Here is a 17,801-nt window from a genome sequence, read left to right on the forward strand (position 1 = left end):
AGCGGCAGAGCTTGTGTTCAAGCCTGCACGTCGCCAGCTGTACGCCGTCACTATAACCAAATATAAATATCCAAGGTAGGATAGCCACACAAACTTAACCCTTGCCGCCGTAGAGAAAGGAAGTAAATGGAAGTGAGAAGAAAGGAAAGTTAAAGAAGTGAGAGAGAAAGATGAAGATTTCAGGAGAGAGAGAAAGGAAAAGGCAACTGCCGATTTACCACGGGTGGGCCAGTCCAGGGGTGCTGTCTATGTGGAGCAGAGGCGAAAGAGGTTTGTTGGCTCTGCCAGGGGTCCATAAAGGTCCGAGCACGCGGCATCGGCTCAACCTCCAGGATCCCCCTTTCCCTGAGCATGGCTAAACCGTGTACGGCTACATGCGGGAGGGTCCAACCCTCGTGTGTTCGCATACGTGGTGTCACAACACACCAAACGCCTGCTGACGCAGATGCCCCTGCGGGAATATTGAAACTGGGATATGTAGTTGCGAAAGAGAGCAAGGAGCAGAAAATGGCCACTCCTAATTTTTAACGCTGAACAAATAACAAATATAGTCACAAGAGTCGAGGAAGAACTGCGCAAATGGTCAAGCAAAAACTGGATATATAGTGAGCTTCTAAGTGTAGTAACGACACAAATACGGAAAGAGAAGCAACAAGTTTGTTGGAGAGGAAAAAAGAGACCGAAAACCTGGTGGAACAGGGAGATCCGAGATGTGAGCGTCGAACAACAGAAAGCGATCCGAGAGCACAGGCAATAAAAGAAAAGCACAGTTGAGGCAGGATGAAGTAGCCAGAAAATGGGAAATATACCAGGAGCAAAATTCTAAGGCTCAAGTACTGGTTCAAGCAAAGATAAAAGCTGAAAATGAACATTAGTTGTCAGAAATACGTGAGAAAAAGAAGGGTGCACTTAGAAAACTTTACAACCACAAACTTATTCGGCAGGATGTCTGGAACAATACAACATATCCGAGATGAAGACAGAAGTAAAACTGAACGAGGAAACAGCAATAAATTACATCCAGAATATAACAACCGAATCTTTTCAAGGCAATGACGAGATTTTACTTGAGGAAAGAAATAGCATGAAAGAGAACCAGATGGAAAAGCAGCTGGTGCTCACAAATTTCAACTGCAAGGAAAACGAAGAGAAAATTCTGAAGCGGACATCCACAGGGCTAGACGAAGTTCCCGTTAGGCTGATTAATAAACTAGGTCCAAAAAGTAAGGAAGCTCTGTTGAAAGGAGTAGAAAAACGTCCGAAGGATAGACGAATACCAGACAGTTGGCGACAAAGTAGAATGAATATAATTTATAGTGGTAAGGGGCAGAAAGATAGAATTCACTCATATAGACCGTTGACCATTACATCGGTAATATAAAGGTTAGCAATGCAGGCAATTAAATTAAAACATCAACAATGGGCAGAAAATAATGGCATTTTGGGAGACCATCAGGATGGCTTCACAAAAGGTAGGCACCTGGACGATGATTTTTTGGCCTTACTCAGTCTATTGAAATTGAATATTTCAATAGACTGAGTAAGGCCTGAGTAGAAAGTAAACCAATATATGCAGCTTTTTTAGACATTACAGGAGCACATGCAACATTTTACAGACAGAAACATTTTGCGAGATATTCTGGAAGAGGAAGGCTTACGTGATGATTGTATACAGCTTTCGAGAAAAGTTTACCTAGAAGGTACAGTTTGTGTTGAATTGGAAGAGATGAGGAGCGAGGATAAAGTTGATATCAACAAGGGTCTGAGGCAGGGGTGTCCTCTGTCCCCACTGCAGTTTATGATGTATGGAGACGACGGAAAGGACGCTGGAAGGAAGTAATATTGGGTTTAATCTCTCATACAAACACGCAGGTACAGTAGTAGAGAAGAAGCTTCCAGGTTTGTTTTATGCAGATAACATTGTGTGGCTAGCTAACATGCAAAGTGATATGCAACGTCTGTCTAATATGTGCGGACAGGATGGCGAGAATCTAGGTCTGAAATTTATCGTAAAAAAAACAAGTGTTATGGCATTCAATGAAAACAGCGCACAGACACTGACAATACAGAGCCAGGATATATCTCGGGTAACAGAATATACATACCTTGGTATATGGCTAAAAGAAGAATATCATATATGGAACTAGAGAAAAAAAAAAGAATACAGGGGAAGACAATTGCGGTCATAATGAAACACAAAGCGCGATGGGGATACAATAGGTACGAGGTGCTGTGGGGTATGTGGAAAGGTGTAACAGTTCGAAGACTTACATTTGGAGATTTGGTTGTTTGCTAGAAATCAGGGGTACAATCAGGACTCGATGGCAACCAAAGGTCAGCGGGACGCCTCGAATTGGGCACTCACAGTGTGGGATTCTCTTCCGCGCTCGTGGGACAAAGGAACGACAACACAGTGGTGCAAACAATCACAAGGGTATCTATTCCATCTTTCATAGATCAACGCCTGCTAGCCGATTTGCTATCCACAAAACATGCCGATGGGCGCGCGACAAATCTAGGAAGACCGACTCGCCGCGACCGGACAGCGAGAAAATATGTTCGCCCCATGCTGGATCCCAACGCCTGGTCATTCGCGCGTACGGTCACGCGAACGGTGGCGCGTTCAAAGGCAGGCCACGCGAGGCAGTCTCGCAAAAGCATGGGTCGGCGCGCGCGCGCGGGACGTTCACGCTGTTCGCCGATCCGCCGGGAAAGAGGAAGCACCTTGTCTCCCGGCGCCCAAGTAACCCCGCCTGTCGGCGGCGTTAGCAGCGCAGCACTCGCGCCCTCTCCCGCACTGCGCTTCAACCACATCGACCGCCGCGGGCGTCACGCAGGCCACGCGGCGAAGCAGGATTGCAGGAGATGGCGGAAAACAAGATATCAGGGGACGCGCGAGAGTAGCGCATCCCCACAACAGGAAGCCTATAAATTAAGCTGTGCAGGATGATATGGGCTGCACAAGATTTGATGTGGGGGAAGATCACAGTAAAATTCATTCTGAAGAGCGACTGAGGAATATGGAAGAAAGTAAATGGGCTGAGAGAGTGTTCAGGTATATGTACAGGAAAAACATTGATTCACAGTGGAGGAAAAGAACTAGGAAGCTTACCAGCAAGTATGCAACCTGTAGGGTGAGCAACGTGGCAACAAAGAGCGTCAAGCGGAAAATCAGAGAGACGAGATAATCTCATGGGTGGCGGCAATAGAAAGGAAACGTGCTATGAGTCACTACTAAAGATAAAAAAACTAATTAGGAAAGAAACAATTTATGATAACTCAAAGGGAAGCTCATTACTTTTCAAAGTGAGCTCAGGATGCCTTAGAATACGCACTTATAAAGCGAGATATAAGAAGGAAGAATAAGCATGTGCTTGCTGTGGCAAAGCTAAGGAAACGATGGAGCATGTTTTATGAGAATATGAAGATATCTGCCCAGCAGTCGATTTAGGCACCATTGGCCTCCTTGAAGCTATTGGCTTGAGAGAGAGCTGGGGAAAAGGAATAGAGATTAGTAAGAGGCGATTGGAAGATTGGTGGAAGTAGGGAAACTACAAACAACGGACGCATAAGGAAACAAAGTTCACAATAGTGGTTCAGAAAGTTTGGTTATGGGAATTCATCAGGGTGTTTTTCCCATTCCTTTCTTTTCTTTTTTTAACATAGGTAGGACATGAAGCAATAATGAGCTTGGTGGCACCACCCACCATCAAGTTCCAAAGAGGATGCTCATAGTATACATCTATCCATCCATTCTCGTTCACCATGGCCGCCCTGTTCAGCTTTTCTTCGGCTGCTTAAGGTCTTTTTTCGACCGCCTTCCATGCATCGCGCTCCATAGTTAGCTAATTTTTGAGCTCTTTGACCTGTTTCACAAGCTCATGCTGGAAATCCTCGATTTTCTTGAGCCTAGCATCGACATCACAATGTCTGGCAATTGACTTGACTTCCTCCCTGTTCTCACCTAGCGCCTCCTCTACCTTGAGGGAGCCCCCACACACTGCACGCTTTGCCTTCTCTCTCGTCATGTCTTGCACTTGGCTTTTTCTAACGGAAACTCCGATGCTTTCAGAGCATGTGCCTTTAAACAAAAGCCGAAACGAACAGTTAGTTAGTTTAATGGGGTTTAATGGCGCAAAAGCAGCTAAGGCTATGCTGCGCCAAACACGAGGTGTTCTAAAATACAGTTTATAAAGTGAAAGCCTGTGTTAATAATCTATATTTTATGTAAAAATCCAGTGTCGTCTAAAAATTTACGGACGTCACAAAATGGGACTAGTGGATCATCGCCTAAAATTAGAGCAGGGTGTAACGGTATGTGTTGTTCATATAATTTGTGCAAGAGTGCTCGTCTGTGCGTTTCATTCTGCGTACATGTGAGTAATATGTGCATAACTGTTAGTGGCTGTTGACATTTCTCGCATGTTGGTGTGTCTTCTTTCCTAAGTAGGTAATTGTGTGTGATGTGTGTGTGTGCCCGATGCGTAGTCGGCACAAAATTACTTCGATGAACCGCTCCTGATGATAGCATGACTTCCACTCCCCAACTATGGGTTTCGTGAGATGTAGTTTGTTGTCAGCACAACGGTCCCATTCGCGTTGCCATTTCGCCGTTAAGGCTTTTCTAATTGCGCGGATGCTATCTTTGTATGGGAGTGTTGTGTTTGTAATGTCTTCGTGTGCTGCCATCAATGCATATGTATCAGCTGCTTCGTTACCCGGTATCCCAACATGGCTTGGGACCCAGCAGAAACGAATTGACCTCCCGTATTCATTAAAAGCCACCATGTTTAAAATGTCTCCAATCAGGGGTTCACACTCAGATTTCAGATGTAGTGCCTTCAGTGTGCTTAAAGAATCTGTGTATATGACTGCATTTGTGTGTTTATCAGCGATAATTTTTTTCACAACAACCCATATGGCGAAAACTTCGGCCGTGAAAACAGAGGCGTGTTGTGGCAATCGAATACTTTTTTCCCAATTTTCCGTTATGACCCCCACACCCACGTGTTCTTTCGTTTTGGAGCCATCGGTGTAATATTGCACGTTATTTTTATATTTCTCCTGAAGTTCACGGAATTCTTGTGTAATGTGTTCGCGTGGGGTGTCTTTCTTCTTTAAATGTGTCAATGTCCAGTCACATAACGGTTCAAAATCGTACCATGGGGGCAAACGCTGTGGCTTTCTGGCAACCTCGAGGACTTCGCAAGGAATGTCATAATCCCGGACATATTCCTCATATCGCAGGACAAGCGGTTTGATCATGTTCGGTTTATTTGTATAGTGTAGGCGTGAGTTGCATTGTGTGAGGATGTAGTAGCATATGTGTTGTGGTGATGACTGAATTCTTAGTACGTAGGAAAAAGTGAGGAATGCTCTGCGGTGCTGTAAGGAGGGTTCATTACACTCGACGTATAAACTTGGAATAGGTGAAGTTCGGTAGGCACCACTTGCCAGTCGCAGTGCAAGGTTATGTACCGGGTCAAGTCGTTGGGTGTAGGACTGTCTGGCTGAGCCGTAAACCACGGAGCCGTGGTCTAAAAGGCTACGCACAAGAGACCGGTAGACACGTAAAAGGCACGTTCGGTCGGAACCCCAGTGCTTATGAGACAGAATTTTAAGGATATTTAGAGCTTTATTTGCTTTAATCTTCAGTGCTTTTATGTGAGTTAGGAAGTTAAGTTTGGTGTCAAAGGTTACTCCTAAAAACTTATGGTCTTGTTTCACCGGCAGTATGGTTTCGTTCAATTTTAGGACTGGATCGCTGTGTAGCCCTCGTTTCTGAGAGAACAAAACAGTAACTGTTTTCTGTGTGGAGAAACGGAAACCATTTTTGTTAGCCCATTGTGTAAGGTTATTAATTGTTATCTGGAGCTGCCTCTCACAGGTTAGCAAATTTGAGGCACGGCAAGCCACTTGGAGATCGTCTACGTATAAGGAGTGCATAAGAGACGACGGTATGATCTTATTAACTGTGTTCATTTTTACTATAGAAAGTGTCGTGCTGAGAACACAGCCTTGTGGAACACCATTTTCCTGTTTAAATGTATGAGATAGTACTGAGCCCAGACGTACCTGAAATATTCTATTACTCATAAAATCAGCTAGGCAGTTCAGCATTTTACCCCGGATGCCGAGGTCAGCCAGGTCTTTTAAAATTCCATATCTCCATGTGGTATCGTAGGCTTTCTCTAAATCGAAGAAAACTGCTAGACGGTGCTGTTTGTGTAAAAATGCATATCGAATTTCATGTTCTAGACGGACAAGATGGTCAATGGTTGAACAACCCTTTTTATATTCACACTGATGGGGGTCAATAAGGTTTCTTGATTCTAAAATAAATGAAAGTCTTATGTTGATGATGCTTTCATATGATTTTGCCAAACAGCTCGTGAGGGCAATGGGTCTGTAGCTGCTTGCGGATGTGGGGGATTTATCGGCTTTTAGAAATGGAACTACTATTGCCTTTTTCCATTCTTCCGGCATTATGCCAGATTCCCAGATTAAGTTAAAAAATTTAAGGAGAGCGTTTACAGATGCCTGAGACAGATGAGCCAGCATGGCGTAGTGAATGCGGTCGTGACCTGGCGCTGTGTTTTTCCCTGCAGAAAGAACTCTGTTTATTTCTTGTTGTGTGAGGGGGGAATTGTATGGTTCATTTGATGCACCAGTTGTGGACAGCTTCTGTTTTTCAGCACACTGTTTGTATTGTAAAAATTCCTTTGTATAATTCCCTGAACTGGATACATCACGGAAATGTTCTCCAAGTATATCTGCCTGTTCTTGTATTGTTGTTTGTGTGCCTGGACTTGTAAGTAACGGTATTGTGTAAGATAAGTACTGTCCTCTAAATTTCCTCACCTGGTCCCACATTCGTTTCGATGTTACCGTACTATTAATTGAGGAGATGTACTTTTGCCATGATGATTTTTCAGCATGTCTTCGAATGAAACGTGCTTTGGCTTTGGCTCGTTTGAAGTTTAACAGGTTGCTATAGGTGGGGTACCTCCGTAGGATTCCCCAGGCCTTATTTTGTTCTTTTTTAGCGTCGGTACACTCCTTCGTCCACCAGGGGTTTAGCTTTTTGTGCACTATACCCGATGACAGGGGTATGGCCTTTTCTGCCGCACAAATTATAACTTCGGTGATTTTTTGATTAAGTTCGTCAATACTAAGCCCTGGCGAAAAGACATTTTCCACTTTTGCGTTTTCCATAAAAACCTGCCAGTCAGCAAGCTGTATTTTCCAACGGCGTGGTCTTGTTACTAATGTTTGTGGTGATGGTAGGAGTTTGATGAGAGCGGTTAAGTGATCGCTAGCATATGAGGTGTCGAGAGCTTCCCATTTAAAATCAGCGAATAGAGAGGGTGAACAAAAAGCTAAATCTAAACAACTAAATGTGCGGGAAGTCGGTGAAAAATAAGTTGGCGCACCTGAGTTTAAAAGACAGATATCGTTTGACAGAATAAAATCTTCAACGAGTTGCCCTCTTTGGTCAGTTTTGACACTGCCCCAAAGAGTACAATGAGCATTAAAATCGCCTACTAAAACAAATGGTTCCGGTAATTGTTCTGTTAAATTTTCTAACTGTTTAGTAGTGAAGTGGGTGTGAGGTGGAATATACAGTGAACAAATGGTGATGGTTTTATAAGATAGAATGGTGACAGCTACGGCTTCTAAGGATGTATTCAATTGGACGTTTCGGTTAGAAGTGCCGCCCTGCACGACTATAGCCACTCCGCCTGACAAACGGGTGGAACATTCGCGGTCCCTTCGGACAACGGTGAAACCTTTGAGAATTTGACTATTTTTCGCGCCGAGATTCGTTCCCTGAAGACATACAGCAACTGGTGAAAAGATGTTGATGATGTCTTTGATGTCACCTAAATTGTGTATGAGACCTCTACAATTCCAATGGATAATAGAAGCCATTTTGAAATTGAAAGGTAAGAATTGGCACTATGGAATGAATAAGAGGTGAGATGTTAGGTGACATGGAATTTAAAAGGCTTATACAAATGAGCGATAACCTTTAGGTTATCGCTTTCTTAATCTGAGTTGTTATTGGGATTTTGTCCCGCTTACCGCGCTCAAGAGAGCGCTTGTCCTTTGGTGTCAATGACACCGGGGTTTTTGCGTCGACCTCCATCGCTCTCTCTGAGGCGCTGGAGGATCGAGAGTTAGGCGCCGAGACACGTGTCTCGGGCCTTGGGGTTCGCTTGATCTTAGGGCCCTGCGGGACTGGTGTCTGCAGGGCGTTTGAAGAGGATGGAGCAGCGTCGGCTGCTTCCACCACGGGGGCGGGAGGGGTCACTGCGGGACCACTGCGCGTGGGCTCGGAGGACTCCTGAGGCCTCTGTGACGCTGCCCCCATCTGCGTCACATCGGCGTAACTTCTTCGCGGAAGGTACGACAGCCGCTTTCTAGCTTCATAGAACGAGATTTTTTCTTTGACTGTTGAAGCAATTACTTCTTTTTCTTTTTTCCAGCAAGGGCAGGACCGCGAATAAGCGGGATGATCTCCCTTGCAGTTGACACAAAGTGGAGGAGAGGTGCAATTGTCAGTTTGGTGATCGTTCGAACTGCATTTAGCACAAGTATTTCGTCCTCGACATGCATGCGAAGCATGTCCAAACCTTTGGCATTTGAAACATCGTCTGGGGTTCGGAATATATGGTCTAACATTTACCTTTACATAACCTGCATCCAGCGAAGTAGGCATTACACTCGTTCCAAAGGTGAGTATTACATGTTTTGTGGGGATTTCTTGGTCGTTCCTGCGGATGACAATTCTTTGGACTTTAGTAACATTTTGTTCCTGGAAACCTTCCAGCAGTTCTTCGTCGCTTAAGCCAATAAAATCTTCCTCTGATATTACACCCCTGCTTGTATTTAATGTTCTGTGCGGTGAAATTGTCACTGTTGCGTTACCAATACTGGTAAGTTCTGTGAGCTTTTGCGCTTGGTCTTTGTCATTGAGTTCTAGGAGGAGGTCCCCGCTAGACATTTTTGAAGCTTTGTATGTAGGTCCGATTTTTTCTTTTAGACACTTCGCCACTAGGAATGGAGAGAGCTTTCTCACTGGTACGTTGTTTTCGCTGTGCAGTACATAGAACTTAGGAAATGATGGAACATTGCTCCGAAAAGAGAACTGGAACGTTGCTTCGGTGCGGCATCTTTTCAGACGCCGATCATAGAGAATAGAGGTTTGCGCTGCCATGAGAAAAATGTGTATGTTCGGCAACAGCGCCGACCGCCCACCACGGAGCCCAACGAGGGGACGCGGCAGAGCTTGTGTACAAGCCTGCACGACGCCAGCCGTACGCCGTCACTATAACCCAATATGGTGTACCCAAGGTAGGATATCCACACAAGGTTAACCCTTGCCGCCGTGGAGAAAGGAGGTAAATGGAAGAGAGAAGAAGACAGGAAAGATAAAGAAGTGAGAGATAAAGACTAAGATTTGGGGAGAAAGAGACAGGAAGAGGCGACTACCGATTTCCCCCGGGTGGGTCAGTCCGGGGGTGCCATCTACGTGAAGCCGAGGCCAAAGGGGTGTCTTGCCGCCGCCAAGGGGCCGTAAAGGTCCAAACACCCGGCATTGGCTCAACCCCCAGGATCCCCTTTTCCCCGGACACGGCTAAGCCGCGCACGGCTACACGCGGGAGGGTCCAACCCTCGTGTGCTCGGGTACGTGGTGTCGCAACACACCAAACGCCTGCTTACGCAGACGCCCCTGCGGGGCGAAACGAACAGTATCTAAATTTTTAAAATACCGCACAGTAATTATCACCAATGTTTTAGAAGCAATAAATGGAACCTCGTACTGCCTGACCTGTACGCATGGTTCTGTCACCTTTCTTCTGTTCACAACACGCTGCTACATGCGAGGAAATCGACCAGTCGGTCGATTATGACAATGCTCCTTCTATATGATGTTCTTCAGTTAGCTGTGGCTGAGGAAGTCATTGGCATTGTTCAGGTTTTCTTGGTGACTCCTTTAAGCACATTGTCCTTACGGAGTTCTTCAACTGCCAGCAGCCGAATCGGAGCAAGTTGTACCTGCTCACTTTGTCACTTTCTGAGTCTGCAGCAGGCTAACACGCTCGCTGCAGCAGCGACTACGGTTGCTACTTGTATCCCACCAGGCTTGAAGGGAAACCCAGGAATCACCTGACAATCTCCAAGCAGCCACAGAGGGGTTTTTTTTCTTTTTGGATGAGTTCATCAATAGCAGTTCGTCCATGTCGTTCTTGTTGTTGACTTAGGCGCCAGGAAGGCGTTCGCTGATACACAAGCATGACGATCTGCTGTACATCATGACTGTGTCGCAGCACTTTCGATGGAACTTAAGTCGTGTAATGTTGAGTCATTGGGTGCCTGCGGCGGTAGCGGACTCTGTGGTGTAGTTCACGGAAAATATCTCTGCTCGTCGATGAAGGTGAGCCTTTTGGCTCACGCGGGTCTGTTCAAAACTGGGGTGGCTGCTAGCAGCGGTCTTTTTCAGTGATAACGTAGTCATTCGTGCGACGGCGTTTGTAGCAGCTTGTGTCCTTTTTGTGGTTGTGAATGGTCTTAGGCGGCCTTGACTCTGTCGTCGATATGTTGCACACATGCTTGTGGTTCCGAACACTGCTTCGCCAGTGTTGTTCGCTCTCCTCACTGCGGTGGCGGTGGTGGGAGGATCAAGGGTGGTAGCATGATGGCCACTGGACAGGCTCTGAATCTGCCACACCCTTCGCACAATGTAAGGCAAGTGCGCAGGTGTGTATGAATCATGGGCTAACTTGGGTTGTAGCATTCGGCTGGTCACTGACATCTGTTCCCCGGACGTTGCATGGTGTGGGCATTGAGGTGCCTTCCTGTGCCTTGTCCCCCAACTCCTGCGCTGTGTTTAGCTTGATCTCCGGGAAATGCCACCATAACGACAACATGGCTGACACAACTAGCGTGCCGAAGCTAATTTCTTGCACAAACTGTGCTTATCCCTCCCAGGGTCGAATCACCACGTGAGCCAGTGTCACCAAGATGCGCCCCAATTCGCCTCCCGAGTGGTGGGCCCCGGGATCCTCTCCACCCGAGCTCTCTTTCGCTGAGCACTTCATTGCCGCGGCAGATGCTCACAGGCCTGCACCTAGGTGGTTACAAGGACCTTTGCTCCTGCAATTCTTTCGTTTTCGCACTTCGTGGGCCGCTTCGCAGTTAGCCCTAGCGCAGAGGGCATGCATAGTGGATCGGTCTTGCGGTGAGCCTTTTCCCATAAGTGCCGTGACTGTCACACTGTGCTGTGTCTTGGTTGAATAAACCTATGCTTGTTGGCGATCTGATTCTGGAACCTTCTCTGCGCCATGTCAGACTCGATGAACCTTGCCCAAGTGCTTTTGCGCGTTGCAGAGTGGAGGAGTGCCGTGCCCTTCCCTGACCATCGCTCGGTGGGTGAGCCTTGTGCAAACCCACCTCCATATAACTGCCTATCAACTTGGTTTCAGCATGTCAGCACTGCAGACCCCTTTTCAGCCCTCGTTCCTGCTTGATCCTCTGGCCACGCACTTGATTTCCTTCAACGCAGATGACACCTTCAGCATGAGGTACGTACCCTCTGCTTTTGGCCACCGGGATCAATCCCTTCATTGGAAAGCCCTTTCCTCACGTCGACCGCCTTGAGGTGTACCCTAGTCCTAGCCGCGCCAGTTTTGGGTTTGCTCAACTCTTTGAGACGCGCATGAAACAGGTGCCTACTAGCACCCCCAATGTTCTGTTCCCGCTCGCTGGCTGCTTTTCGTCGGGAGTGCAGTTGAGTACCCCAGGTGCGACTACGGAGTCACCCTGCTTGAGTGTCCACACTAACTCTCACTGGCCTGTCATTTTCTTGAGCGCCTTTCTCTGACGAATTCGCCATAGACCAGACAGAGTCATGTGTCACTATGCTTGACGTTACAGCAATGCAATGTACGTAGGCGCACTTGTGAGAAATATGTCAACTCTCCAGCTGGGAGCACAAAGCTCGCAAGAAGAAGAGCAAACGGCATTTGGTTTGAAATTTCAGCTCTTTCCATGGCACATGGCGATGTATTACTTAGCAGACACGATCGCTAGCATGCATTGTATACACGGTGCTTGTCGGCACAAAATGGCCACATCTGGTGAGGGGCCCCTTAACATTTTGGACCCAGCCATCACTAAGTTGAAAATCCTCAATGTTCATACGAAGCGCTAAGGCTTCTGCCTTTTGATTTAAAACATCACCGGACACCAGCACTTGTATGGCGATCATGGCTTTCATTCACATTAGAATAGCTTCAAGTTTTGGGTGGGCACTGTGGCTGACATTCTTCTGTTGAGATCGGGAAGATTTCTCAGTGGCTTCCAAAATCTTTACCTTGTTATTTATGTAGACTGATATTGACTGCTTCGAGAGTTCTAATTCTTTTGCGACGTGTGATTGCAACAAGCCCCTTTGCACTTTCCTGATAATGGTGGCCTTCTTTTCCATCGTCACTATGCTATGATTTCCTCACTTCAAAGCCTTTGTCGGTAGGCGGCAGATGACGAAGCCAGTGTCGGCACCATTGTTAACAACTGGCGATCAAACCACGGAAGACAATCGGTTGTTCAAGTGGCTAAGCCTAGCATCACAATATGCAGCTGAAGAAAACCACAATGTACATGAGTGGCGATACAAAGAGTACCACTGGCCATATGCGACTGACGAGTGCCGACAGCAATGAGTGCACAAAGGCACGTGGGAGAGTGCATCAAGCGGTGCCTACTGAGGCTGTACCTGAAATGGTAGCTCTGAATTGGCATGCGAGATGTGTGCAACGCTGCTTTGAGGCTGCAGAAAAACAAAATGACAGCGATGTTTTTTGCATTTTCGGTAGTGCCAAACTTGCGATTGTGAGAAAAATTCAGAAAAATTAAACGAGAACACTTCGAAACATTCAAAATTTTCGTTATTATTATACATAACTATATGGAGCAAATTAGCAGTAATATTGCAGAGTTAAAATATTCCAGCCGGCCCAGAAAATAGGGTGTCCAAGAAAATCAGTCGGCGATTGTATCATTATTATGCTGTGAAAAAAAACATATTCGAATTCGACTTTCTGTTATTAAACATGCTGTAAACCATTCTGCTAATCTTACGCTGCAACTGCACGCACCTGAATTACCAAGGACAGGTTGGGTTTTGCTCAGTTGTCGCAAAATAACTAGCACGATCTTCCTGTGTCTGTCATGTAGTCTACTGTGAAACAAAATAAATTTTTCTTGTTTGCAGTTGTCAATGTGGAGAAAGGATCATAGTTTTTGTCATTATTGTGGCAAACATGCCAAATTTGCAAACTTTGTCCAAACACGAGTTGTGCAAAAACAACATGTCAGGGCTTTGTAAGTGCATTTGAAAACAATGTGATAAAATGGGTGGAAGCACAAAGCAAGATTGTGGCAGTGTGCCGTATGGGTCACATGAATAGAAAATAGAGAGCAACTGTCGATTTTCACTGGAAGCTTTGTTGTGCAACGGCTACCCTGTTGACAGTGAAATTGAAGACACTGTGATGGAATTCTATAGTGGGCACCGTGCACGAGTTCTCCTGATGACAGCAGATTCAATTCATTGCAAAGGCATTTCAATTGCTCATTAGTGCCTCATTTATCAAAGGGAAAACGCTTCACTTTTCGCATCAGCAAAGGTGGATAGCATATTGTAACAAGAGTTCTGAGAAAGAATAAGTATCCGCTGGGAGCAACTGTTGGTACAAAAGAGGTCCCGTCGGTCACTGCAGTCTGTAAACAAAAAAAAACAACCCGAAGCTGCTATCGACGAGAGAGGACCAAAACCAGCATTCACCTCAAGACGCGTGCACGTCGCCTGAAGCGGTTGCTGGCGTGCACCTCAGGAACCCAGTGCATGCTGCTCATTGCCTGAGGGCAGTGTTGCGCATGCGTAGTCCCGCTTAGTCATCGCCGATGATGTGCTCTGGGATGTCGTCACCAAAACCTGTCCCAGGACAAGAATCCTTACAGTTCCTGTGCCATGTTCAGCTCGCTCAATGAATGAGCATATTGATAAAACAAGGTATGTTTTATAGTTGACTGCATTATGTTTGAATTTTATTCACATCAAATCCAGAGGTCAACTTACATTCTCCATTGATCTATATTCATGTTCTTACACTCATACACCGATCTATACATAACTAAAAGACTCAATGGGTGTAACATTTTCGTGGACCAATGTAAGGGCCACAACACCAGGACAAGAGGGCTCTGGATTAAGCTCTGCCATCTAAGGTACTTCAATGTGCTCAGTAGGGCAGTATTTTTGCCTTTTGCCTCAATCACTATGCAGGCAACAATAAAAAAACTGCTAATTTATCCTCAGCGACAGAACATCACACACACTTGAGCAAGTCGTGCCAAGCTAGGCAGACTTGGTCATTTACCACATTCGTATAAGCAGGCAAATGTAAGAAAAGTGTTGGCCCTTGCCCACCTGAGGTGGAGCTTAACTGCTCCACAGCCTCCATAGTCTGCATGCTCCTAGACTCGCTCCCTGGTTTCAACGAACACCCAACAGACTTGTCAGCGAGAGACAAGCTGCACTGCATGCCAACCTCGACCTGACCACCGATCTTTGAAGGGGCATGGCATGCCATTTTGGCAGTGATGCTTTCAGCTAGGCTCATCGCATCTGTGAGGCCTGCAGAAAATAAGTGAGGCGATTGCAGTCACGTCACAGCATCAAGAACAAGAGGTAAATACAATAGAATAAATACACGAGCACTTCACAATGCATAGCCGAGGAAAACAAAATAACCCTTCCGGTTCAGTATTCCTAAAGGGCTACAAAGGACAATCCACATTGGATACTCGAAAGCAGGGCAACCTCCTTTTGTGAAAGGCTTATGACAGCGGAACATATTTGAGACAATTTTTCGTCTCATGCATTTTAAAGTTATTGGTGTAGTCACACTAATTAGAAGTTAATGCACCATCCGAAGCTCATTGCAATCAGCCTATTTAATGTCAACTGTAGGATCTCCTGTCACCCCATGTCTTGTGCCAGATGGTACTGACACATGACCTCGTTTATCTTTTACGGGTGAGCGCTTTTACTGTATACAAAGTGTTATCGCTCAGCGCAGGACGCGTCTACATGTATCGGAAGTTTTCAAAATGTTATCGATGCTTCTATCTGCTGTCTGTTGTCGCCGAATCTTGCGTAAGCTGAGTGCATGTATGCACGACACAAATGGTGTAGAACTTTGTGCAAGGCACGCGGGTCCCAGCGGCTACTCTGGAACATTAAACGACTGATCAATAAAAGCCGACGTGCTTCACCCGCTGCTCAGATTTTCACCGATCGCGGACTGTGTTTGCCACTGTCGCTGTTCTCTGAGTATAACATGTTTTTTCAGGGTAGAAGTTGACCCAATAAAACGCTAGTTTCCTTATTTTTAGTATTGCTGCTTTCCTCACCGTCACTACTACGTGAAAATACCATTCCGTGCTTGCAAATTTTCTATGTCCTCACACTACCTGTCTGCTGCCCAGGATTGCATGTCAGTTCGATTGATAACAATTCAGTAACCCTGATAGGCCGTCGGTTACCTGCGCTACACATTACATTGCTGGTCCAAAGTTCATTTTCAATGCAACAGCCTTCTTTAAGAACTTTACCCATTTAGCGGTAGGTCTGTACGTATGTATGTATGACGGCACATAACCTCTTTCCTGCCAACTTGTGTTTGTGTGTAGAATATGATCAAATGGGCAGAGCATTTGGTCGCTGTGCTGTCCCTGGGAACTGGGTTCAAAACTAACTGCCGGCCCAACTTCGGTCGCTCAGCATCTAAGAATGGGCATGTGCTTCTATTCAACAACCTTCTTGGATGCTAAGTAGAGTCACTGGGTATGTGGTACTCGGTATGTACCACTGTTCAATGAGCGGCATCTCCCAGTGATCTCCAATTACCCCTGTCTTGTCATCTACTTTTACCCCGACTGTGTCTAGGTTGGCTGGCCTGCTCCCTCCCAACTAATTTGTTCTTTCTCTTTTCAAATTGAGAACAATCCTAGACCTCTCTAACCTATGATCACTACTATTTACCCGACCTCATATTTCTACAACTTGCACTATGCTAGGGTCGGCACAAAGTATAAAATCTATTTCATTTCTTGTTTCCACATTACGACTTTCCCAGGCCCACTTCCTGTTATTCCGCTTCCAGAAGAAGGTATTCATAACTCAGAGGCAATTTATTTCCATGAAGTCTGCCACATCTCTCATCTTCTAATTCTAGAGTTCATGACATAGTTGCCAGTCACCTGTTCCCCCACACAATTTCCCCCCACTTTCGCATTAAAGGCCCCCTCAAGGTCTGGCCATTTTAAGCTGACAAGTACAGTGCATACAATGCGGGCTCATAATCAAGGATGCTAAAATTACATCACTTCACACTGCGGAAACAGCTAAAATTTCGAACAAAACACTGTTTGCTTTTTTCCTCACGGGCCTGCGCTCCAAGATGAGGGGATGACTTATATCAACAAAAGCGCCTACGTACATGTGTATGCTGTGATGTTGCTCATAGTGACATGTGACCCTTCAAGAATTATTCAAGGCAACATGTGTTATATGTGTAATCTGTTGTCTCAAGAGACGAATTAAAGTTTAGAGAAATAATATAACATGCAGACCGAATGTCTGCTGTTTGTTTTACTTTGCACCACAGCAAGAGAGATGTACAGTCAAACCCTTTTTATAACTATACCGGTTTCAACAATATATCGGTCATAACAACGAAAAGCAGCTGCACCATAAACTTTTGTAAGTTTTCTATGCGGAAATAACCTGCTTACTTCAGTGTCCTCATGACGCATTATCATTTATAACGAAGAAGTATGGCTGCTGGGCGTCCATACCAATAGGTAATGTAATGCGAAATCTTTGAAAAGAAAGAAGGAAAGATGAAATGTAAGCCGCCCAGTGCTTCTCTCCATGAGAGATGCACACCAGTGTCACACACATTTCTTCCGTCACATTCCCACCCCTCCGAACACGAACGGACTGCGCCCATAGATCTGCACTGCGCCACCCTCCGAAACATGACTGGACTGCTCCAACTGCACTGACAATGCTGCCGGCGCTGCTCCTAGATTGCTTGCTCGGCCCTCACAGTTGGTCCTTTAATCTCTGGCCCTCATTCAGCGCAATTCTGCTAACGGATTAAGTCGCTCATGCTTGTCTTTGTTCGTTGCATCGAAGTCATTCCTGGCCACATTGTTTCTCAGCCTAGTTTGACATGCGACTGAAGCAGAAGATGGCTGATCAGCCCACTGATCATCCGCAATGCATGACATTGCCGGTGAAAAGAACGCGCACTGCTACAAATTTGGAAACAAAGTGCTTCTAACCGATGAGGCGATCGTCGCAAACACGCTTTCATCAGATACCAACGGCAGCGATGACGGAGTAGGGCAGGCTGCGTGAACATTGTCCCCGCGGGAGGTCCTGCATATGATTCAGTCCCTCATGAGCTTGTTTTTGCGAGGGACCTTCCGCTTCCCTACATGGGGCACCTAAATGCCTTGCAGAAGGGTGTCGGCAAACTTCGCATAAAGTGAGCAAGGCTGACGGACATGCGGTTTCTTCAAGCAAGCCAGTGGGGAGGTATGTGGCGAGATGCTTGTGGCGATCTGGCTCCAGCAGTTCTTCTGGATTTCTCAAGCTGAGATTTTGCCATAGCAGCCTTCCCGCATATCTTAAAAGGCGCCTCTTGGGGCCACCAAAAGGA

At 46.0% G+C, this 17,801-nt stretch overlaps 1 protein-coding gene across 1 annotated transcript in view; it reads right to left on the reverse strand.

Annotated features, from left to right (window-relative positions):
* The window catches only part of LOC142590434 (uncharacterized), a 393,201-nt gene that overhangs the window by 211,904 nt on the left and 163,496 nt on the right, over nucleotides 1-17,801 (reverse strand). Inside the window, exon 6 of the mRNA XM_075702535.1 lies at nucleotides 14,498-14,704. Within this exon, the coding sequence (XP_075558650.1) occupies nucleotides 14,498-14,704 (207 nt within the window). The remainder of the gene's footprint in view (nucleotides 1-14,497; nucleotides 14,705-17,801) is intronic.

This window comes from Dermacentor variabilis, chromosome 8 (assembly GCF_050947875.1).
Source record: "Dermacentor variabilis isolate Ectoservices chromosome 8, ASM5094787v1, whole genome shotgun sequence".
In the NCBI taxonomy this organism is placed as follows: Eukaryota; Metazoa; Arthropoda; class Arachnida; order Ixodida; family Ixodidae; genus Dermacentor; species Dermacentor variabilis.